The sequence below is a fragment of the Zootoca vivipara genome, chromosome 5, assembly GCF_965207765.1.
Source record: "Zootoca vivipara chromosome 5, rZooViv2.hap1.1, whole genome shotgun sequence".
Classification (NCBI taxonomy): Eukaryota; Metazoa; Chordata; class Lepidosauria; order Squamata; family Lacertidae; genus Zootoca; species Zootoca vivipara.
The window spans coordinates 47,959,434-47,981,422 of NC_142588.1; the positions used below are offsets into that span (position 1 = coordinate 47,959,434).

General features: G+C 39.6%; 1 protein-coding gene across 2 annotated transcripts in view; it reads left to right on the forward strand.

Moving 5' to 3' along the window:
• Positions 1 to 21,989, forward strand: part of NRAP (nebulin related anchoring protein) — a 62,287-nt gene that overhangs the window by 3,469 nt on the left and 36,829 nt on the right. For both annotated transcript variants that reach the window (XM_088670559.1, XM_035134073.3), the window contains 17 exons: positions 1,738 to 1,825; positions 5,003 to 5,107; positions 6,380 to 6,478; positions 6,676 to 6,783; positions 7,988 to 8,092; positions 8,178 to 8,285; positions 8,922 to 9,014; positions 10,073 to 10,177; positions 12,000 to 12,116; positions 12,696 to 12,800; positions 14,428 to 14,532; positions 15,638 to 15,742; positions 18,596 to 18,694; positions 19,045 to 19,149; positions 19,329 to 19,436; positions 20,570 to 20,671; positions 21,752 to 21,949. In XM_088670559.1, coding sequence (XP_088526685.1) covers positions 1,738 to 1,825; positions 5,003 to 5,107; positions 6,380 to 6,478; positions 6,676 to 6,783; positions 7,988 to 8,092; positions 8,178 to 8,285; positions 8,922 to 9,014; positions 10,073 to 10,177; positions 12,000 to 12,116; positions 12,696 to 12,800; positions 14,428 to 14,532; positions 15,638 to 15,742; positions 18,596 to 18,694; positions 19,045 to 19,149; positions 19,329 to 19,436; positions 20,570 to 20,671; positions 21,752 to 21,949 — 1,855 coding nt within the window. The remainder of the gene's footprint in view (positions 1 to 1,737; positions 1,826 to 5,002; positions 5,108 to 6,379; positions 6,479 to 6,675; positions 6,784 to 7,987; positions 8,093 to 8,177; positions 8,286 to 8,921; positions 9,015 to 10,072; positions 10,178 to 11,999; positions 12,117 to 12,695; positions 12,801 to 14,427; positions 14,533 to 15,637; positions 15,743 to 18,595; positions 18,695 to 19,044; positions 19,150 to 19,328; positions 19,437 to 20,569; positions 20,672 to 21,751; positions 21,950 to 21,989) is intronic.

Genomic DNA, 21,989 nt, shown 5'->3' on the forward strand with positions numbered 1-21,989 from the left:
TCAGCCCTTGCCATCATGTCATATACCCAATAAAATTGCCCCCATCTTGAAGTTGCTATGTGCTCAGTGGAGGGGAAATATTCCAGTACCTGAACTGTATTTGTGTGCCCCCCCCCATGGTAAGTAGCAGCTTCTTGGGCTAATTTTCATGAGGAAAATAATACAGGCAACAGCATTTACACACCTCCACATAGTGTCACAGTTCCAAAATTAATCAGCCCCTCCCAATGACTGCTACACAATTTTTTAAATCCAAAGGAGAAAAAATAACCATAGATTTCCTATATCACATTAAATTGCTGTCTAAGAGAAAATGACTTGTCTAAGGCCATGTTTTGAGTCCCATAGCCGGAGGGGGATTTAGTAAAAAACAACTATGATCTAGTCAACACGCAACAGTGTCTCTGGGATGATTAAATGCACATTTAAACATTGGTAGTCATTTGCAGTTATTACCTCACTGTAAGAAACTTGGAATAATCCTTATGTTGTAAATGTGTAGCCTATGTGCAGTGATGTATACAGTGGTGCCTCTAGTTAGCACTTAATTCGTTCTGGGGGTCCGTTCTTAACCTGAAACTGTTCTTAACAAGAGGTGTGCTTTCGCTAATGGGGCCTCACCACCGGCACACGATTTCCGTTCTCATCCTGGGGCAAAGTTCTCAACTCGAGGTAACTCTTCGAGGTTAGCGGAGTTTGTAACCTGAAGCGTTTGTAACCTGAGGCATTTGTGACTCGAGGTACCACTGTATCGGCTTCAATGCATTTTGATGCTTGGTGGATAGTGTTGTTGTATAGTTTAGTCATTAGGTGGCATTGGACATACAATAGCTGTATATAGGTAATACCGGTATCAGCAGTCTCCATTCTGCTCTTGTTTGAGAGATACAAATACAATTTTTGCCCAGCTTCCTGACATGCACTGTATACCTTACATGGCACCAGGTAGTAATGAAAAATAGTTTATGAGGCTTGCCTGTCAGGATGCAATAAAACCTCATTGTGAATTGCAAAAAGCTTTCAGTATGTGATGGAGCACTCACAAAGCCATCATATTATGAAATCAGAGTTGGCACAATGATGCTCAGTTTATCTGGTGGCAGGCATCTGGGATCAATAAGACAGTTGTAAATAGTTTTTTTTAAGGGGGGGCTAATTTTATGTAGCAACTTTATTGAAGACTAATTGACCCCAAGGTTCCTTAGTCAAAATCTTTATAAAGTGCAGCATTGATTATGAAAAGGACCATGTGGTGTAATAGAAAAAAAGAAAAAGAAACTCTCCTTAATCGTGGAGCATTTTATGCCCTCTTGATATTTCTTATTTGAAAGATCAAATATTCATAACCTGAAATTTGGTTACTGCATTTTGACCTTAGTTACATATGATGATAATTTAATATACATGTGCTTGTTAGAGCTGAAAGATAATAAATTTACTGTGTTTTCAACTTGCAAGTCAGTATGTTCAGTTTTTCTCAAATGTTCTGAAATGAAGAAGTGGCTTCTGTTTTTTTGGTTTTTTTTATTCTACAATTTCCTTTTGTTATTAGAAAAGCAACATTGATAGAATGAAGCTTTAAATCAAGATGTAGATAACACTGCAAAATTAAACTTTGTATGTGAGATGCTAGTTGTATTTTAGTAATCAGTTCTGTGTTTTAAGATATAAGAAGTATTTGGTTTTTTGAGGGACATTGATTATTTCTTTCCACATTGTATCTGCTTTCTTTTACAGACATAATCCAAAAAACAACACATTCACAAGTGTTTTTGAGACACCAGTAAATATAAATGTGAAAAAACAGACTGAAGCAGTAAGCGAGGTAAGATACCTTAGGAATTAATGTGTTTGATATGTGTCAGTAATATCAGCATAACCATCCATATTCTTTTGAGGGTGATGATAGAAGGACCAAACCCTTCATCCTCCTTTTTTCATATCTGTATGCAGTTTCCCACCTCTGCTGCTGCTTTGGTGCCATCTCTTTTCCCAGTTTCATTGCTTCTAAAGCGATCTCAGCCAGTCAGTAATCACATACTGTACCTGATCACATCATAGTGCTGTGTAGCCACATGAACTGCTTATGTGCATTATTAAGCACAAATGCTACCTTTAAAGGGAGAGTGATGGTTCCTATACTCATCGCATGAGGATCCTAGCCAATCAGATATCTGGCCATCAAACATGAATCTAACTATCAAATGCTGCCCTTTCAGAGTGAATTGGAGGGTATTTCAGTGCCAATGAAGTTGTTTACAATGTGGGTCCCCTCCTTGGATCATCCTATTTCCTTCTGAAGGTTATAACAGAAAATAGAACCTGAAGGTGTATCTGAAGAAGTGTGCATGCACACGAAAGCTTATACAGCGGAACCTCGGGTTGCGAACCTGATCCGTATGGGAGGCACGTTCGCAACCCGCAGCGCCGGGTCTGCGCACACGCGTGATGTGATTTGGCGCTTCTGCGCACACACAAAGCAGAATTTAGCAGTTCTGCGGATGCGCGAGTGCCGAAACCCGGAAGTGACCCGTTCTGGTACTTCCAGGTTCGGCGAAAACGCGCAACACGCAGCGATTGCAACCTGAGGTATGACTGCACCAAGAACAAACTTAGTTGGTCTCTAAGGTGCTACTGGACAATTTTTTAATATATTTCAATAGAACCTGTGTTAGCCAAATCCCAGTTAACTAAACCCCATGTGGAAGCCCACACAAGAGGAAACACTGACAGCTCTCAGGCTTGACTTTGACCCAATGGTATGAATTCTGTGTCAATTTAAACACCAGGTTAGTGTTCAAGGAATGGGCTTGTACTGGAATGCACAGGGTTCTCTTGTGGACTTACATTGTAAAGGCAGAGGGGGGAAAATACACCAGCAGCCTGATTCATAGAATCATAGGATTGTAGAGTTGGTAGGGCCATCTAGTCCAGCCCCCTGCAATGCAGGAATCTCAACTAGAGTATCCATGACAGATGGCCATTCAACCTCTGCTTAAAAACCTCGAATGAAGGAGACGCTACCACCTTCCAAGGGAGTCTATTCCAATTCAAATAGCATCACTGCTGTTGCAATGTATGTACAAAGCAGTTGCATCACCAAGGGTTAGCATTTCAGTGCTAAGGGCAATCCCATGCAGGCAGTGAGGCTGTACATTCAGAGCTGCCCCTAACACTGTAGTGACTAGAGATCGTATTTTGCACATTGACACACGCTTTGTCCACCCAAGACCCTGCAAATGTAAGGAACTGCAGAACTGAATGATTATGCTTGTGACGCAATGTGAAAACTCCAGGTTTTAATGTCTGTGCATTTTAAAAACCCGGTTATACTCACAAAGTGCGTATCTGAAGGAGCCCTACTTAAATAAGAACTGCAAAACATCTTAGTGGTTCCTTCAGCCATTGAAAATCTACGTTCTTGCTCACCAAAAAAATTGCTAGGGATGCTGATCTAAGGTGTGGAAAGTATGCCGGGTTCATTCAGTTAGAAGAGTTCGTGCGCACGGTTTCTGCCGCTTTGTTTCACGGTCCCATGTCATCCTTTGAAATTTCATTTCAAATGAACCAGGAAACTCAAAGGAAAACTCCGCTGAAACTGTCAAGTCTTTGACACCAAATCAAAAAGTGTCTGCAGATTCATTAGAATCTGAACTCAGGTTTGCTAAACACACACACAAAAAGACTTTTCAAACCTCTGATGAACCTGGCACTTGGATCTGAGTTTTTAACAAAATTGTAAAGTCGAGTGAGTTTTACATGGTTGCATTGGGTAAACTTGGTGAAATGTCAGGGGGCTGCTAGCTGTAGAAAATCTGAAATCCTTCTGTGCTTTCATTATTATTTTTTTAAAAAAGAACTGCCTTCCGAGTTACAGCTCTTCCAAATTTCTAGATTTAAATTTTTATATCTTGCCCCAGTTTTCACAGTAGAAAGAGCTGATGCCTAGACCAATTTTATGCATGCTTACTCAGAAGTAAAGCCCTCTGCATTCATTCAGGTTTACTTCCAGGTAAGTGTACACAGGATTGCAGTCGGAATGTATGATAAGAATAGGATAAGGATATAACACAGATATCCTCTGAAGTATGGGGAGTATTGTTGTCACAACTTTAACAGCCTCATTCTGTATTATGCCTTTCCAAGATAATTCTTGAAAAATTCTTACGGTACATGCTTAAAACACGCATGCAGGATTTTTGCGATATCTCTCACTAAAGCTATAACAACAGCAACAAATACATTTCCTTCTAAACTGTGCATGACAGATTTGCTCTGGAATGTGTTTGGGATTAACAACAATTTCTATTTCTGTTTGATGGCTGTGACAAGATCCAGTTACTTCAATATATGTGTGTGAGAGTGCTAGGTCACTTTCCATTCCTTTTGTCACTTAAGAAACACCCTGCTCCTTTCAATCACAAAAGGAAGTTTGAGGTTCATGGAGCGGTTTATGAGACTCAATTCTCATGTTAATATTTTGTACACAGTAAATTCATATTGGGAAACTGATGGAAGGTACCAAGAGAAGCCAATACATGCCCAGTTTCTTGTACTGGGATCAAAAGACAGTATTTTCTATTTTATTTTTTTGTATACAAATGTATATAAATTGGGATTGTCTTTTTCATTTGGTAGCATTGTCATTTGTATCCCTTCAAGCATGTGAGACCATGTCTTATTTCAGAATCTCCCTCCCTGCCCCCCCACCCGGCCGCCACACCTGCTGCCTTGTCTTTCTGCTATTTCAAGTGACTTCAGCTCTAGCCTAGTCATTTTGGTAGTTCAGGCAGCAGTGGAGAAAATTATACCAAAATACAAAATTCTGAGGCTAGGTATTCAAAAATGAATATTTGCGACATAATTTTCCTTTTGAAATTCAGAATATATAGGGAATAGATTGAAGAGGAAGCCTATCTTTTTTTCAAATATTGGATATGAAGGCTGGCATATAATCCTTTGAAATAGGTTTCAAAATAACATTTTGGGTCTGTCTATGCAGATTAAGTACCGAGAAGAGGGCGAGAAGTTCAAATCTGTTTTTCACTGGAATGTGAAATCCGGAGATATGGAGGCTGCGAGGCAGATGCAGCAGCTAAGCAGCCAGGTAGGAGACCCGTATCAATAACTTACTTACTAGTGAACATTCAGCAGATGCTCTGCTATCCTCCAGGCTCCTAGATTGCGCCATTTACAAGGCTGCAATTTTATGCCTTTAACATTCTGTATTACTGTAATACAAATGACCCCTTTATGTTTTCGTTTGGTTTGGAAGCCATTTTCAAAATATGTCTCCAATTATTCTGACTATTGCCATTGGAATGCTGTGACCTGGATACAAAACACTCTTTGGGTATAGCCTCATCTGGTTCTCTGAAACCGGCGCCAGGAGAATGCTTCATAGATCAGGCCGTACATGTCTTTGGCTAAGATACTGGTAGCTTGATCTGAAGATTTATGATGCCTTCATGCAAATACTTAGGATGATGTATTATGCAATTTATTTGCTTTTTTAAAAATCCCATACGGTTTTCATTGTTAATTAACTAGATATTTGCAGTTCTGTTTAAAAAAAATATAGAAAACAATTAATGGGGAAGGGGAGGAAAGCCCCAGGTCAGCAAAAAGTTGCGCTAGTTGCAGGCTGTGTTTCATAGCCCCACTACTTCCAGAACCTCACTACTTTCTCACCTCTTCCTCCTTATATTATATCTGTAACAGCTCAAGAGATTTGGATGTGGTTAGAGGAAGGTGCTTTTTCTTGCTCTTGCATGGGGCCTTCCCTTTGCGTATCCTTCCTTCAGATCCCTCTTATAATTTCAAGGAGTTTAGAGGAAAGGTGGTGGCGGCGAAAGGGCTGCCAACTAAAGTGCCTTGAGAAGTTCCTGGACCCCCAAAATAGCGCTGGCAGTCGAGATCTTCAAGCTGTGCCTACTCACTTTCAGAAAGGTTTAGATTATAGTGCCTTGTAATTATAGTATGTTGCAATTATGGGCAGACACACCAGGCACATAGGATTAGGATCTTGTCCCCTCTAGATGTGATAAAATAAAATTAACTGGAATGTCAGTTCAACTGAAATGAAAGAGGCTCACTGTGCTCAGAACTAAGGTGTGAGAATTTCATGTGCAGCTTATGGGTGCAAAAGTGCAGGGAATCGCCGGGAACTTTTCCCATGCAGCCACTACCTTTAGAAAAGTAGAAGGAGAATCCACATGGCTTGGGGCAGGAGCCACTTAAGAAAGGAACATGGTTACAGCCAGCTACACATTAATAGATTACATCCTGTCAAGAGTCCAATCCCCTGATCTTTAGAGATGGAGTCAAAAGTGTTTACCACTGTGCCCATTCCTCATTTTATGATGTATTCTGTTCTTAGAAAGCCTACCGTGCTGCGTATGAAGAAGGCAAATCGTGGTACTCAGAAACAATCCCAGATGCGGAAATGCTTAGGATAGCTCAAGAACAGGACAATGATGTAAGCAAACCTCCAATTTATGACAGCTTTATTTGTGAGTTAAATATATCAAGGAGAGATCATCCACATGGACTTGTATCCTTAGATGAGTGAACTTAAGGGAATTCATGACAGAAAATTTCCCCCTCTTCTCCTACCTCTTAGAGGAATTAGTTTGACGAACAAAGTTTAAACACACATTTTTTTCTCTGTCTTAGTTGAAATATACTGAGGAATATGAGCAGCAGAAGGGAAAGGGCAGCTTTCCTGCTTTGATCACTCCAGCTTATCAAATAGCCAAGAAGGCCTCTCAGCTATCCAGTAACGTAAGTTCCTGGGGCATGTATTTTTGAGGGAGGGCAAAGAGATTGTAGCACAGGGGGGCAATATTCACAGCAAGAGTCAAAGGTCTAAGTTTGATATATGATTAAATTGCCAAAAAGAAAAGAAAAAGAATGTGGACCATATCCAGTGTTCTCAGTCTGCTAGCATAAGAGCCCTTGTGCTAGTAGACGGCAGCGGGCAAAAGTTGTGCAACAAAGGAATTAAATGAAACAACTGTGCTAGCAGAAACTTGTACAACAGCTGATTTGTCTTGTGCAATCGGTTTCACAAAAATCTTTGGTAATGTACTTGTATTTTCCCTTTCACTTTGATTTAGTGCTATGTTTGATACAACCCACCAGTTTGAGTACATGTTGTGATCACTTTTTAAATGCTTCATAACCAGAAATATCAACGATTTGGAGGCATGATTCCATGGGCTTTGAAAAACAGGAGTATTTCTTCTCCCCTACCTAAATGACACCCTGCCCTCTTTAGCTCAGCTGTGTTTAATAGTCTTTATTGGCTGATGTTTTTTACTACCTGCCTGCTTTCTTTGTAGGGCATAACATCCGCAACGGTCTAGAAATCTATTTTAATTAACAATATGCATGTCGTTTATGATGAGAAAGAAACAGGAAGCCCAGAAAAGATTCACCTTGAAGATCATGAAGCAAAGTTCTCTAGTTGTCATTCCAAGAATTATGTATAATGCTTTAACAGAGATTGAAAATGAAAGCATGTGAGATTGTTATTGATTAGGCACGCTGGGCTTGTGTTCAAGAAAGCAGTTTCATCCAAATAAAAATTTCAGCATTTCCATTTAGTTTAGTCATTTAACAGGCTTTAATAAGCTTCTAGATTGAGCTCTTTAATGCATTTACTCCTCTGCTGCCATTTCCTTGTTATGAAATAAACATCTTTGGCAACTGATGGGCTTGGGGTGAATTAAACCGAAGCACAACATTTTGACAAGTAAGGCCAGAATGTGTTGTTATTCCAGCCTATTTTCATCAATAAGAAACTGCCGTTTCATTTGCATTTGCAACCAAGGAATTTAAATTCAGGGCCAAATATTGGAAACACTTATATTAGCAAATCCAAAGATCATCTATTTTTACTGTCATTTGATGCTTGATTGCAAGAGATAAGATGGCAGTTCTTCATAGTTTTCAAACGTTCTTTGACTCTGCTTCTCCACAATAGGTGGAATATAAACGAGGGCATGAAGACCGGGTTTCCAAATTCACCAGTGTTGCGGATACTCCAGATGTAATTCATGCAAAGGCTGGGGGGCAGCTTGCGAGTGATGTAAGTAGAAGAGAAGAGCAGACCAAGTAGATAGACTTTCTGCTCGTTTATAGCTGTTTGATTTAAACTCTCCCGATTTTTCCAGTTAAAATACACAGAAGAGTATGAACAACACAGAGGGAAAGGGAGCTTCCCTGCGATGATCACTCCGGCTTACCAGATAGCTAAAAGAGCCAATGAATTAGCTAGTGACGTAAGTTTCAAAAGCCTGACCTATATGTTGTCACATATTGGAGAAAAATCTGTACTTGGTCTTCCAAAATTGTGGCCCCTTTACTGTTGTGAGAAAAATCCCGACATTGCTAGGTCAACGAATCTCCACTGTTAAGGAGTGGAGACTTCTCTGCATTTTAGCATCATTGCATTGTTGAAAATGTAGTATAAGTGTCTGCTAATGAAACAAAGGATAGGCTGAAGTTTGAAGGAAATCTTAAGATTCTGGTTACCTCCCCCTTCTGTGGTGCTCTAAAGTTGGAGCAGTGACCTTTGGCTGTTGGTTGGACCGTTTGTTCTGGGCTCAAACTGTATACTACAAAATGCCACAAACCTCCAGTGACGTCCTCCTAAAGAAAACAACCTTGGCAAAACTTCTCATTATTTGGAAAACTTGGGTGAGTACAGCCCTTTTGTACAACATGATGGTTTGGCATTGTTCCCCTGCCCACTTCTTAAAGATGGATCTTTCATTTTGCCTTTCTACTGTATGCCCCTTTCAGCAATTTGTATGGGAAATGAGCTCTGTGGGCTTCAAAAGCAAACAAATGCAATTTGTTTAGGTTGTAAGATCAGCAGAATAAACACATCCTTTTCACCTCCATTGCTTTCTCAGGTGAAGTATCATCAAAGATATGAAAAGGAGATTAAAGGAAAAGCAAGTCATTCTGTTGGTGCCTCAAATGAAAATGTGAATCAGTTTAGTCAGGTAAGGAGCAATGCAAAAGTATTCACATCTATATATATTAATTCATGCATATTGATGTCACTCTCTTCACATCTGTGTAAGTGTACTGATCTCAAGGCTTTGATAGCTTGCTCTTATGCAGCCATGTTGTTGTTGTTTAGTTGTTTAGTCGTTTCCGACTCTTCGTGCCGCCCAGAGTGGCTGGGGGAACCCGGCCAGATGGGCGGGGTATAAATAATAAATTATTATTATTATTCGTGACCCCATGGACCATAGCACACCAGGCACTCCTGTCTTGCTCTGCCTCCCGCAGTTTGGTCAAACTCATGTCCGTAGCTTCGAGAACACTGTCCAACCATCTCGTCCTCTGTCATCCCCTTCTCCTAGTGCCCTCAATCTTTCCCAACATCAGGGTCTTTTCCAAGGATTCTTCTCTTCTCATGAGGTGGCCAAAGTATTGGAGCCTCAGCTTCACGATCTGTCCTATGCAGCTTCACAATCTGTCCTATGCACGATCTGCTATGCAGCCATAGCCATAGCCAAACCAACCACACAGAAGAATTAGGCAGCAGTAGACTCAGAAGAATACAGTAATAAGGTTTGTAAAAGAACAAAAATATTAATGGGGCGGCAGCCTTAGGAAGCCCCCCCCCCCAAAAAAAAATCCCACAGAATGCTGACTGGACATTGAGAGGCATAAAACAAAAAACTCAGAAGTTGGAAATTGAATGAGATGGCTTGAAAAGGAGACTGGATGAAGAGACAAATCAGTCACATCCACACCATACATTTAAAGCAAATGGCTCCCCCCACAATGAATTCTGGGAACTGTAGTTTACTCCTAACAAAAGTACACTTCCCAGTATCCATAACAAACTACAGTTCCCAGGATTCTTGGGAAGAAGCCCCATGTTTAAAATGTGTGTCAGATGTGCTTTAAATGTACGGTGTGGGTTGTGTTATAAAATACGGAAACCGTGAAGTATGCCTGCTTGTTAGGAAAGCTGTTGGCAAGACAGAAGTGTACCAAAATGAATAACTTAAAGATAAGTAAATGATAACTGTTGGATGTTCTTCAGGATTATATGGATGAATATGAAGAGCACCGAGGGAAAGGGAGCTTTCCTGCTATGATCACGCCAGCGTATCTCAACGCTAAGAAGGCAAATGAACTGGCGAGTGATGTAAGTATGAAAGAAGAGGTCTCGGTCAGCGTAGGCCAGATGCAAGAAGTCGCTTATAATAACCAGAAGGTTCTCTGGGGTCATATTATTTTTACAACTAGTGGGAACTTATAAAAGGAGTGAGACCCCTTAGGACTCTGGGTGTTCTTGTAGCACATCCAATGATGTCAAATATAGCTGTCTGTGACTGAGCACTCTATTTTAGTGGACCTCCAAAATGGAAGTATTGATATGTGTTTGTATGTTGTGAAAGATCAAACTTTTTTCTCAATTGGAATTAGCTCTAGAGGGATCCCTGTCACCCCCAAAGTAGCCACAACATTCCTTTTTTGCTTAGGTATCAAAAGTGAGCAAAGTAGTCATGATTTCTATAATGATCAGGAAGGATACACAGAAATGCACAACTGAGAGGGCTTCAACCAACAGCCCCCACTTTAATGTCCCCAAACCACTTTCTAAACAGAGAAGATACTTTTGAAAAACAGCTATATGAAAGGGGTGGAGAGTACAAAATCTACCAAAGTATGTCTACCAAAGCTCTTTGGGATGCCAAAGGCAGACTTGCCCATGGGCTATTGTCTTTAAATAAGTTTGTCTGCTATATGTTTGCTTTGAATATTTGTACCTTGTATGCATGTGTACATGTATGCGTGCATGTATATATAATCTTAATTGATTGAGCACCACCAAAATGTTCTTCTCACAGGGTTTCCATGCAATCATTGAATTGTAGGGTTGGAGGGGTCATCTAGTCCCAACCCTGCAATGCCCCCCCCAACTCTGTTTAAAAACCTCCTATGAAGGATAATCCACCACCTTCCAAAGTAGTCTGTATGGCTGTTGGACAGCTAGTTCTTCCTGATGTTTGGTCTGAATCTCAAATTCCAAAGAGATAATTGCTTGGATCCCAACATGCTTTTCCATTTCCAGAATGGTCTGCTCTGTTTCCAGAGAGGGAACCTTTGTGTCCCGTCTAATCAGTTTACTCAAGGAACTAGCATTGGAGTGATTAACCTTCATTCAGAAAATGTATGCCCGCCATAAATAGCAACAGCAACAAAAAGCAGACAGATGATGGAGTCATCATGAATCACCTTTGCAATTTTACCAGAGCAAACATTCAGTACTAGGACCCTTGCTCCTTATTTGTCAATATTTTCATTCCTGTTTAAACAAGGCTTTGCTCACCATCTATCTCGTGAGTGGAAATGTAATATTAAACGCTGGGTAAGTATTGAATTATTTAGTACTAGCTTAGTGTCCTGGCATCCCAGCTAATCTGCAGACATGAGTTCAAGCTTCTAATAATAACTCCAGTTATTATATTAAAAGTTTTGGGCTGGCTGACTTCTGAAATGAGACGTGTTCCTATCACATAATCAGTTTGAAGGAAACCAGTGATTGAACCAAGAGGAGTTTCGTGACTGAACAGGGAATTAGAACCCAGAGCCCTCTGACCCCTAGTACAGCACTCTAACCACTACACCATTCTGGTTCAAGTATTAATCATTGTATAATGATAGCTATTTGGACAGTGATAAATTGTTAGACTTTTCTAAGTGGTAGGAAGTTCAAGGGAGGTCCTCTTTGTAAGATTTCTTTCTTTGTAAAGGAGCAAGCTGGGGATCTACAGTGTGATGTATTTGTAATAACTGTTTCTTTATAAATACTTGAGCAGGGCATATAAGAAACAACCAAATCCTTAAAGCAGGGCAGCAAAACCAATTGCCATGCTGACCGTGGAGAAGCAGTAAAGAAAACTGAAAGTGTGGCCAGCCAGTAGCCATTATACCTTGATTTCATCCTGCCTTTTTCCTTCTAGATAAAATACAAGCAGGACTTTTCAAAGATGAAAGGAGCAGCTCACTATCATTCTCTTTCTGCCCAAGAAAACCTAGCTCTTAAGCAAGCCCAGAATGTGAACAAGTTGTACAGTGAGGTAAGAAGGCCAGATATAATTTTTTTTGTCAGAGAAACAAATTGCATGGAATTTGATAGAAACAAATTGCATGGATTTACTGCATAAGCTGATGTGTGTCTACTCAGAAGTAAGTCCCATGGCATTCAGTGTGGCCTTAAGCATTTAATTGAGATTGACATCACATCCACACCAAACAATCTGAGTACTCTTATACCAGTTTAATGTCATGGAAAATCCTGGGAATTGCCGTTTGTTAAGGGTAGCTCAGTGAGGCCAGCAATCTTAACAAACTACAGTTCCCTTGAATTCTCCATGACTGCTTTAAATGTATGGCATGGATGTGACCAGAATCCCAGCAGGACTTTTGCCTGCCAACTCTCTTTGAAATATACACCGTATCCTCATGGCATACAGGACATTTCAGATTTCTTTCATGCTGAGGAACGTGATGTTCGTCCCCTTTGTTTATTATGAGAGTGAGTATTGCTATGCAATAAAACACCTTCTTATTTCTCTTATTGCAGGATGTAACTGAAATACGTAGCCAGCCATTGGATATATTTTCACTTCTCACTGTTGTAAATTCTCATTTTGCAGGTGGGCTATAAGAAGGATCTAGAAAGCAGCAAAGGCCACAGTATTAACTACTGCGAGACCCCTCAGTTCAGGAACGTTAGCAAGGTCTCAAAATACACCAGCGATGTAAGTCCTCAGTCATTTGCATGCAGTTCTGAGAAAGCTTAATGTAGTCACTGTGGGAATCGCAGTTTGTACATATGTGAATTCAAGATAAGAACAGGAAATCTGGGTAAAAACAGGTCTGGGTGTTTGAATTTAGAAATCTTTACAGGGAAGAAAAAATACAATTAATTTATCAGTAATCCAATCAAACAGTTATTTGTTATTTGTAAATGTTTATGGTCTCATCTCTGTTTCTTGGTGGGTTCTTAATACCACCAGGTCACCTCAGACAACACTGTCTGAGTGCAAATTACAGAGCAGAATATGGACCAAGCCATCTGCTTATTAACTTCAGATATAGGAAGATAATTTTGTTGCCTAGTGTTCTGAAGTTGAATTCAACACAATATCCTTTATAAACAAAAGGCGCCAGAGTAGCTACATTGCGCTTCTTAGTGTGATTTTTTTTGCTAAGTCCCTAAAAATCAATGGAATTAAAGAATTAAGCTTGAAAATTAAACTTTCAGATACAGTGGAGCTTTGGGTTACATACGGTCCTCCTTACGAACGCTTAGGGTTACGAGCTCCGCTAACCTGGAAGTAGGTGTTTTGGGTAGCGAACTTTGCCCCGGGATGTGAGCGGAAGTCGTGCGGCGGCAGCAGTGGGAGGCCCCATTAGCGAAAGCGCGCCTCAGGTTAAGAATGGTTTTGGGTTAAGAACGGACCTCCAGAATGAATTAAGTTTGTAAACGGAGGTACCACTGTATAGACATTATGCACTGGATAAGGCAAAATATACTTAAAGGGCAGTAAAAGTCAACCATAGCTACTCTAAATATATTCTTGATAAACAATCAAGTTGAATTGCTTTCTGTTTCTGTTCTGTGGCACTAAAATAGGAAAGTTCTGTATGGGCAGGATTCACTATCACAAACATTCCATCTGCACAAACATATCAGCATCTTAGATGGGGCAATCCTTGCTCACCTCCTCCTGTGCGCTATTCTGTGTAGGGCTGCCCAAGGAGGCCCTGCTATGGAAGGATTTGTTCACTGTATTTGGGGCCAAGAAGGAATTTTCCTTCAGACAAATTTTGCCTACCTCATAGCAATTGTCACAGCTTGATGGGAGATAAGGCATCGGGGTGTATCGTACTGGTAGTTGGACCATGTGGTCAGAGCCACCGCCAGCCCAAGGAAGCAGGTTGTCCCGTTAAAAGGATCCAGGGTAGAGATGTTTCTGTCCAGACACCTAGACAGGGGCTGATGCAGCATGGCTCCATCCACATGATCTTGGACAGGATCACTTTGATTTGGTGTGTGTCAAAGGCCAATCTGTAACCTTGATTAACCCTGCCAAAAATAATCAACCAGCAGACGGTTGGTTGATTCAGGATACACATACAATGTCTGTGCCAAAACCTATTGCCCTCTGTAATCAGTAAAGTTGTGGCCCATTTAATTTATTGAAATTCTACCAGACTTGGGGCCTCCTTTTGCACCTTCACTGCCCCTGGGCAAAAGTCCTTGTGTAGGGCTTTCATTGAGAGGGTTCATGAGGTGAATCCTACCCTATGTCTTGTTCTTTTCATTGCAATATAAAAGAAGGAAACTTCTGTGTCTGAGAGGAGACTTGTTTTTGTACACAGCTCAAGTACAAAGAGCATTACCAGAACCAGAAAGGTCATTATGAAGGAGTTGGCATAGACAGGCGAACAGCACATGCCATGAAGGTTGGAAGTCTGGCAAGCAATGTAAGTTGTTGTAAATGCTTCGGCAATATACTATTTTGATACGGCTTCTCATCTTAGCAGGGTCAAATGAAGGATAGCCATAGGTTTGATTACTTCTGGGGAGGTGAAAGCATGAGCAGGAAATATGAAAATAGAAAAAAAACACTGTGTTTGTAAACAATATTGAAGTACCTATACGCTACCAGTGAACTTTGCATGAATTGGACAGCATGCCTGCATTATGTTGCTGGATCACTGGTGTAATATTATGGTTTGCAGCTTTTTACTTACACAGCAGGTAGCACAACACTCCATAGGACTTAACTCAGGCATCCCCAAACTTCGGCCCTCCAGATGTTTTGGACTACAATTTCCATAATCCCTGACCACTGGTCCTCTTAGCTAGGGATCAGGGGGTTGTAGCCCAAAACATCTGGAGGGCTGCAGTTTGGGGATGCCTGATTTAACTAAACAAACTTCACACACACACACACACACACACACACACACACACACACACACTCTTATAAAATTTGCTACAAACTTTTGATTATAAAATAATCCCAAAGTAGGGTCCAATAAACAATAAAACACAATAAAATCACACCATCTGTAAATAGGTGGGAGTATGCACACAGTAAAATAACCACCACAGCATGCAGTGACATAGGTTCAACTAAAATCCTAGATGAATAAATAGTTGGCATCAAAAGCTTGTAAGGTTCTGTGCCAACTGTATCTTAAGGGGAAGGGAGTTCCTGTATTGAATGATGGGTGCCTGTGTTGAGACACTGTGTACCTTGTCTTGAAATGCATTATTTGAAGCTCTGTGTGAAGCACAAAAAGTAAGCATGAAGATAAAAGCAATGTGTCACAGGTGGAAGTTAAGGTAATGTTTCTGTGGTTGGCACTGGATTAATTGCGCAGCTGAAAAAGAATCAATTAGCAGTTAAACTATGCAAATAATTTCATTTTCTTTGGCATTGACGCCACTGAATTTACTTTGCTGCTTGTGTTTAATATTAATATTACTGAGTTTTTTTTCTTTTTCTCTTGTCTGATAATTATTCAGAACAAATGACAGCTTTTAAAAAAAAGTTGATTCTTTTTGTTCTCCTTCTTCCAGATAGCCTATAAATCTGATTACACACACGATGATGTTGACTACAATTACCCAGCTACTCTCACTCCTTCATACCAGACAACAAGGAAGCTGATCCCTTTGAAAGATGTAAATAGCCTTCTGAATTCTCACCCTTCTGCTTGCATGGGATGGAGTATGATTTGCGGTCTGTATAAGGCAGTAATTTAATTACGGTGACAAATATAGCTGATGATAACAGTGCTCTGAAAAAAAGAGATAAAAGTTGTTTTCCAGTTGGTACTCATAAATTCTCAGGGCACTGGAAATTAGATATCTAACCTCCTGCATTTAGCTGTACTAGTGTCGATCCTGTTCTTTTTAGTTGTAATCCCAAAGTGATTACAGTAATTTTGCAATTTGCATCCATTTAACTTGTGTGCATTCAGCTTTACATATGTGACAAAAAAATTAAAAATTAAAAAGGGGTGTAAAGGGGTAGGGTTTTGGGGAAAATGACTTTTGCAATCCTACCCGCCATTGAACCCGATGGGTTTTGACTATGTGCAATTTTGGCTCTATGAGCAATCTCCAGAACCTCACCCCCTGCATAGCTTGAAGGTCTACCGAACTACTGCTTCCCATAGTGGTAGTTCTGCACTACAAAATGTATACAGTATTGGTTTTATACTAATTTAACAACCACTTCCAAAAAAGGACTTGGACTGCAATCTTAACCCCACCCACCTGAGAGTAAGTCCCTTTGAATTCAGTATGACTTACTTCTGAATAGACATGGTTTACATTTATTTATTGCACCGTTTGCATTTATATCCTACTTTTCTAACCCCTTGGGACTCGGGATAGCATGCAGCGAGTTTTCAGGCAGTCTCCCATCCAGAATCAGATTTGCTTAGTTCCAGAAAGATTTTTTGCATCTTGTGCCTTTAGAGAATGCCATGAGAAATACCTGTATATCTGGGTGAAAGTGGTGTGAATTCTCTTAAAATTCTGTACACCCCTATACTGAACCACAGGTCCAGGATTCCCTGACGATAGGAAAAGAGTAATTAACTCTCACTTCGAAGAGCAAAAACACGGGATTAGTTATAGCTTTATTTCCCTCTTTCTGGTCACTTCCTATCTTTTTATGTTGCACCAAAGAGCCTACATTTCTGATGGCATGCACTAAGGTTTGGTTGAAAAATACCTCTGCACATTCCTAAGGGATCCCCGTCTGTTGTGTGAAGATGAATTTCACATAGGACAAAACAGGCTTTGCAGGTTTTGCCTTTTTAACCTTATTATCTGTAGACCACTGATGCTACATATTTCCAATGTTTACTCTATTCCACTGGGAACAGGATCAATACTAAGACTATAGCTACATCACAGATGTAAACTGGAGAACAGCCATTACTTTTGTTATATCTGGGCATTGATGCTTAGGAAACCATTGTGCCAAATAAGCTGCCTGCCATTTCAAACCTTGGTCCACTTAGCTCAGCACTGTCAACAATGGGAATGCGAGGGATTGAACCTTTTGCATGTTCTACCACTTAGCATTTCACATAACTCCTCATTTATTTAGGTTAAAAAAATACCCTCCACACATTCTAAATTGCACTGATGAATTCAAAGGTAGTTAAGAGGAGATTTTATGGGGTCAACAACACAATCGTGTGCTTTGCTATGCTAGCAGAGCAGTCCACACAAGATTGGAGTTGCATTAGACATGGAAAGAAAAATGTTACGTGTATAGCTTTCAAGTAGCAGCCCCTGCACCTCAAGTTTAATCAATCCCTAGTATATGGCAGTTTGAGTGACAACACGTCGGACAGCAGGATGACTATGCAGAGAGCTGGAGAGATTTCCTTTATAAACCAGAATTCTGTAGAGGAGAGGATTTTAGAGGTGCAGCGTGACACTTGAGGACCTGTAAAGTGGCATCTGTTGAAATGTCCTGTTCCACACAAGTGGTTTTCATAGCCACAGTTCCTTTTCCACAAAACAAAAACAACTGTTTTACTCGAGAGTCCTACCCTTCTTTCCACCTAGTCATTTTTCAACCATGTAAACCAGCCCAAATTTCATCATTGTTTCATCCACTTAAAACAAAACAAAACATGAAATATCAGTAGAAAATTGCATTGAACGCTCCAGATCATCTGCTGATGTGAGAACTGGACATCAATGAATTAATTGTTTCAGTTATACTGATCATATTAGATAAGTTATACATTTTTTAATGGAAGATATGTAAGAATGGACCCCATAGCATCAAATAAAATCTGGATGTCACAGCCCCCCCCCAAAAAAAGGGAATGTGGAAAAAACCCTCTCACTAAATCAACTACTTTAAAGTGGCATGCAATTTGCATTTTAGTGAGAAGGTAATTAACTAGGGCAAATATTAATTAAAGCCTGTTGAGAATAATAATTGTATCCTGTAGTGTAACATGGAGGTCTTTGGGAAGAATAGGCTTAAAGGGAAACCTCACCATGACATTTTATCTTGCATAATGTGGATTTAATATACTGCTTTGTATGGGTTCGTATTGTTGCTGCTGCCTTCATATATTAGCAAGTTACTGGGCTCTGACCTTATCAGTCACTGACTTTGAAATAACGTTTTTACCTTATTAAGATTTTTCACGACACTCTGCATATATAGCATTTTCTATTTAATGATTTCCCTTTATATTTTAAAATATTTAAAACCATAATTTAACACAATTGACAAGGCTAACCAATTAAAAATGCTGGCAAATAAAAGTGAGCAAGAGACAGAAAATCTGTTAATTTTATATAAATACCAGACCAATGAAATTGCAGTGTAGTTAAAAAAAAACCCCAAACCCCACAGGATTTCTGCTTTTGGTTAACTGCTGCAAATATTCTAGATAACAATATATTTGCCATTTGTAGTAAAAGCTACCTTGAGAATTGCTTTACTAAACCTTTTGTGGTAGTCATAATGTGTTTCTCCATTTTTTAATTTAGGTCAACTATAAGCAAAGTATAGACAAGCTGAAATATAGCTCTGTTACCAGCACACCTCAGATTGTTCAAGCGAAAATCAATGCTCAGCAACTTAGTGATGTAAGTCCTATTTCCATTGTACCCCAACGCATGAGAAGTATTACATAAATAAGAAGGTATCTTGCAGTTGTCCCATGGATAACATTTTGTAAGTAAAAGGCATTCTAGGGAGTCAGTTTCAGAGTCTCCTTAAGAAGTATTGCAGCCTCAAATTTAGGCAGATTTATTTTTTATTATTCAGACATTTCTTGGGAAAAAAAAGCTAGGGAGTAGTCATAGCCCCTCTTCGTATAATTTCAGATTTTATTTCCTAACGACTTTTTAAGAATAGCTTTTAACAATTAACATTCCTCTTGCAGTTAAATATCATTGTATTTGACATGTTGAATATGCTTTCGATTGTTTGACAGCTGAACTACCGAGCCCAGTATGAGAAAACCAAAACACAATATACCTCGCCACAGGATGTCCCACAGTTACTCAAGGCCAAAGCCAATGCGGAATTATACAGTCAGGTAAGGGAACCCACAAATATACATTTGCATAATATATCCAAATATGTGATTTTCATTAGAAGCATAAGTCACATGCTACGCTAGCTGATTTGATAGTTTGCTGAGCGAAGTGCATGCTAGTTTTTTTTGGCCTATCTTTATTGACATTAATGATTTATTACTGCATTTCCTTCCCTCAGATTAAGTATAAAGAAGGCTGGCAGAAAAGCAGGGGCCACGGCTTTGAAATGAATTTGGATTCCATGTCTTTGCTCGCTGCCAAAGCTTCAGGGGATCTTGCCAGTGATGTAGGTTATATGTATTTATCTGGGGCATAAGAGACGTCTACAATAATAAAGAGAAATGAAAACATGTTGAGTTGGGGCTTTAAGTTGGAAGTTTCCTTAAAAAATAATCTGTCACAAACTGATAAACTAACGGAGAAATGTAATAACATTCTAGTTATACCTTAGTCTTTGAAAGTGACTCTTTAAATTGCCTAAAACCAAAAATAAATAATTATAAAGTGAATATATTTCCAGATTGGAAAATTCGACCTGCTGCTTGAAATATCTTAATGAGCCGGTGACGCTTTCATCCTTAAGGGCCAAAGAATGGGTGGCATCCATTGTTGCAAGAGCAGGCTTTCAATCACCCAGTGGAATTTCCCCTTCCTCTTCTTAGCCTTGCCTCCCTAATCTGCTCTGGATAGTTGCTCAGGCCTGCTGAGCAGATTCGGAGTGCACAGGTGGCTGCAAGGAGGAGAAGAGGAAGGGAAAGCCCTGTTGCATGAGAGGAAATGTGTTGTCCTTGAGGAGGGACACATATGTAAGCCACCCATTTTCTTTTTCTCCATTTTACAATATTTTCAAACAGTGTCATTCTGTACAGTCATACCTTGATTGTCGAATACTTTGGTACTCGGACGTTTTGGCTCCCGAACGCTGCAAAATGTTCCGGTTTGCGAATGTTTTTTGGAAGCCAAAAGTCCAATGCGACTTACGCGGCTTCTGATTGAGTGCAGGAAGCTCCTGCAGCCAATCGGAAGCCGTGCCTTGGTTTTCAAACTGTTCCGGGAGTCAAACGGACCTCCCGGAATGGATTAAGTTCGACAACCAAGGTACCACTATAGTCTGCTTTATTTATTTCACTTATATTTACTTTTAAGACTATGTTTTCTAGACATTGTTACTAGCTATATACCCATACAATTGAGCGTAATCTTTCAATTTCTTCTAGTTGTTCCTTTTTTGTTGTTGCTATAGTTTAAAATGTAACAGAAAGTACCACTTGACAGAGAAACTGGAAGAGATTTGAGCAGTTGGCTTTCCGTTTTTGTCAGTAGAAAATTTAAGAGAAAGGTCCTTCTTTAAAAGAAAAATACAGCTTAGCTGGCATTTATCTGTCTTTTGAGTAAATGTTGCCTATTTTCTCTAAACAGATTAAATACAAAGAAGAATATGAGAAAACGAAAGGAAAAGCAATGGCAACCAAAGATTCAAGGCTTCTTCATTCTTTACAAGTATCCAAAATGAGCAGTGAGGTAAATGACTTCCCATTACTTATTTTAAATATTTGATTTTAACATTGAAACTCCTGCTCTCATTATTACCTTGGGATTTATATATCCTTTACTGCACATAGTAAAAAAATAATACCTCTTCCTGTTTTATCTGGTAAGAAGGTGGTTGTAGAAAACTCATGGTTATGCTAGCAGAAGCATGTCACAGACTCATTAACAACCCTCCCGTTCCAGGCCCTTCCAGTTTCTCCCCTTCTTTTCCTGACCATCTGGACCCTCGCTTGCCATAGTTATTGCCAATAAAGAACTCAAAAAGAAAAATGGGTCCTTCAATGCTTGTCAAAGCTGTTGCAGTTTGTTGTTGTAACAGAAAATAATAAACATACTCTTAAAAATGGTTCGCCTTAATCAGGGTTTGCAAAACCAACCATGGTTAGCAGGAATAGAGATGTAATGTTGCACCGTGGTTAACAGTCGAGAATAGGTTCGCACCGATGAGTGGAGAGGGAGAAAGTGCATGCGGTCACTTTGCACTCTTAATCTCTTGAGCATGTTTAGAAAATTGATCTTGTTGGTTCTGCACCAGACCCTAGTTACAAGAAACATTGCATTGAAATCTTTGTTACAAATAAACAAGGCTGGAGTTCTGTGCCTACTCACTTTACTATAAACCCCATTGAAAGCAGTGGGATTTACATCCGAGATAATATACATAAGATTATTATATTGTTAACTTTAATGTAAAGTGAAGTGAAGACCGACACATTTTGTTTGTGGAGATAAAGCATAAAACATTTTACACGCTATATAAATAATGATAATGAATGATAAATGTATGCTAAGTGACACTGAGAAACAGTGAGCCACTACAGATATCTGAATGAAACATTCACAACCATGGCATTAAGGTTGGATCAGAACTTTAAGCCTCAGTCAGGGAAGCATGGATCTGTATATAGTAATTACATGCTAAAGAGTGAGACTGTTGGAAAAAATCAACCTGTTGTGTATATAAAGTAGAGATGGTTGCTATTATTCTCCTGCTGTTTTCCCCTATACTCTTTTATACAATGTTGAATGCAATATTTTGATATTCCCTAGATTGCATATAAAAAAGAATCTGAGAAGAATAAAGCTAATTTCCACTTACCAATGGACATGGTAAACTTGGAACATGCCAAGAAGGCCCAGATTCTAGCTAGTGATCTCGACTATAGGAAGAAATTCCATGATTATACGGTGGTTCCAGAAGACCTAAAGACACAGTGGGCCAAAAAAGCCTATGGACTACAGAGTGAGGTAGGAGCAGAGGTTGAAAGCTGATGATTGCAGTGGTGTT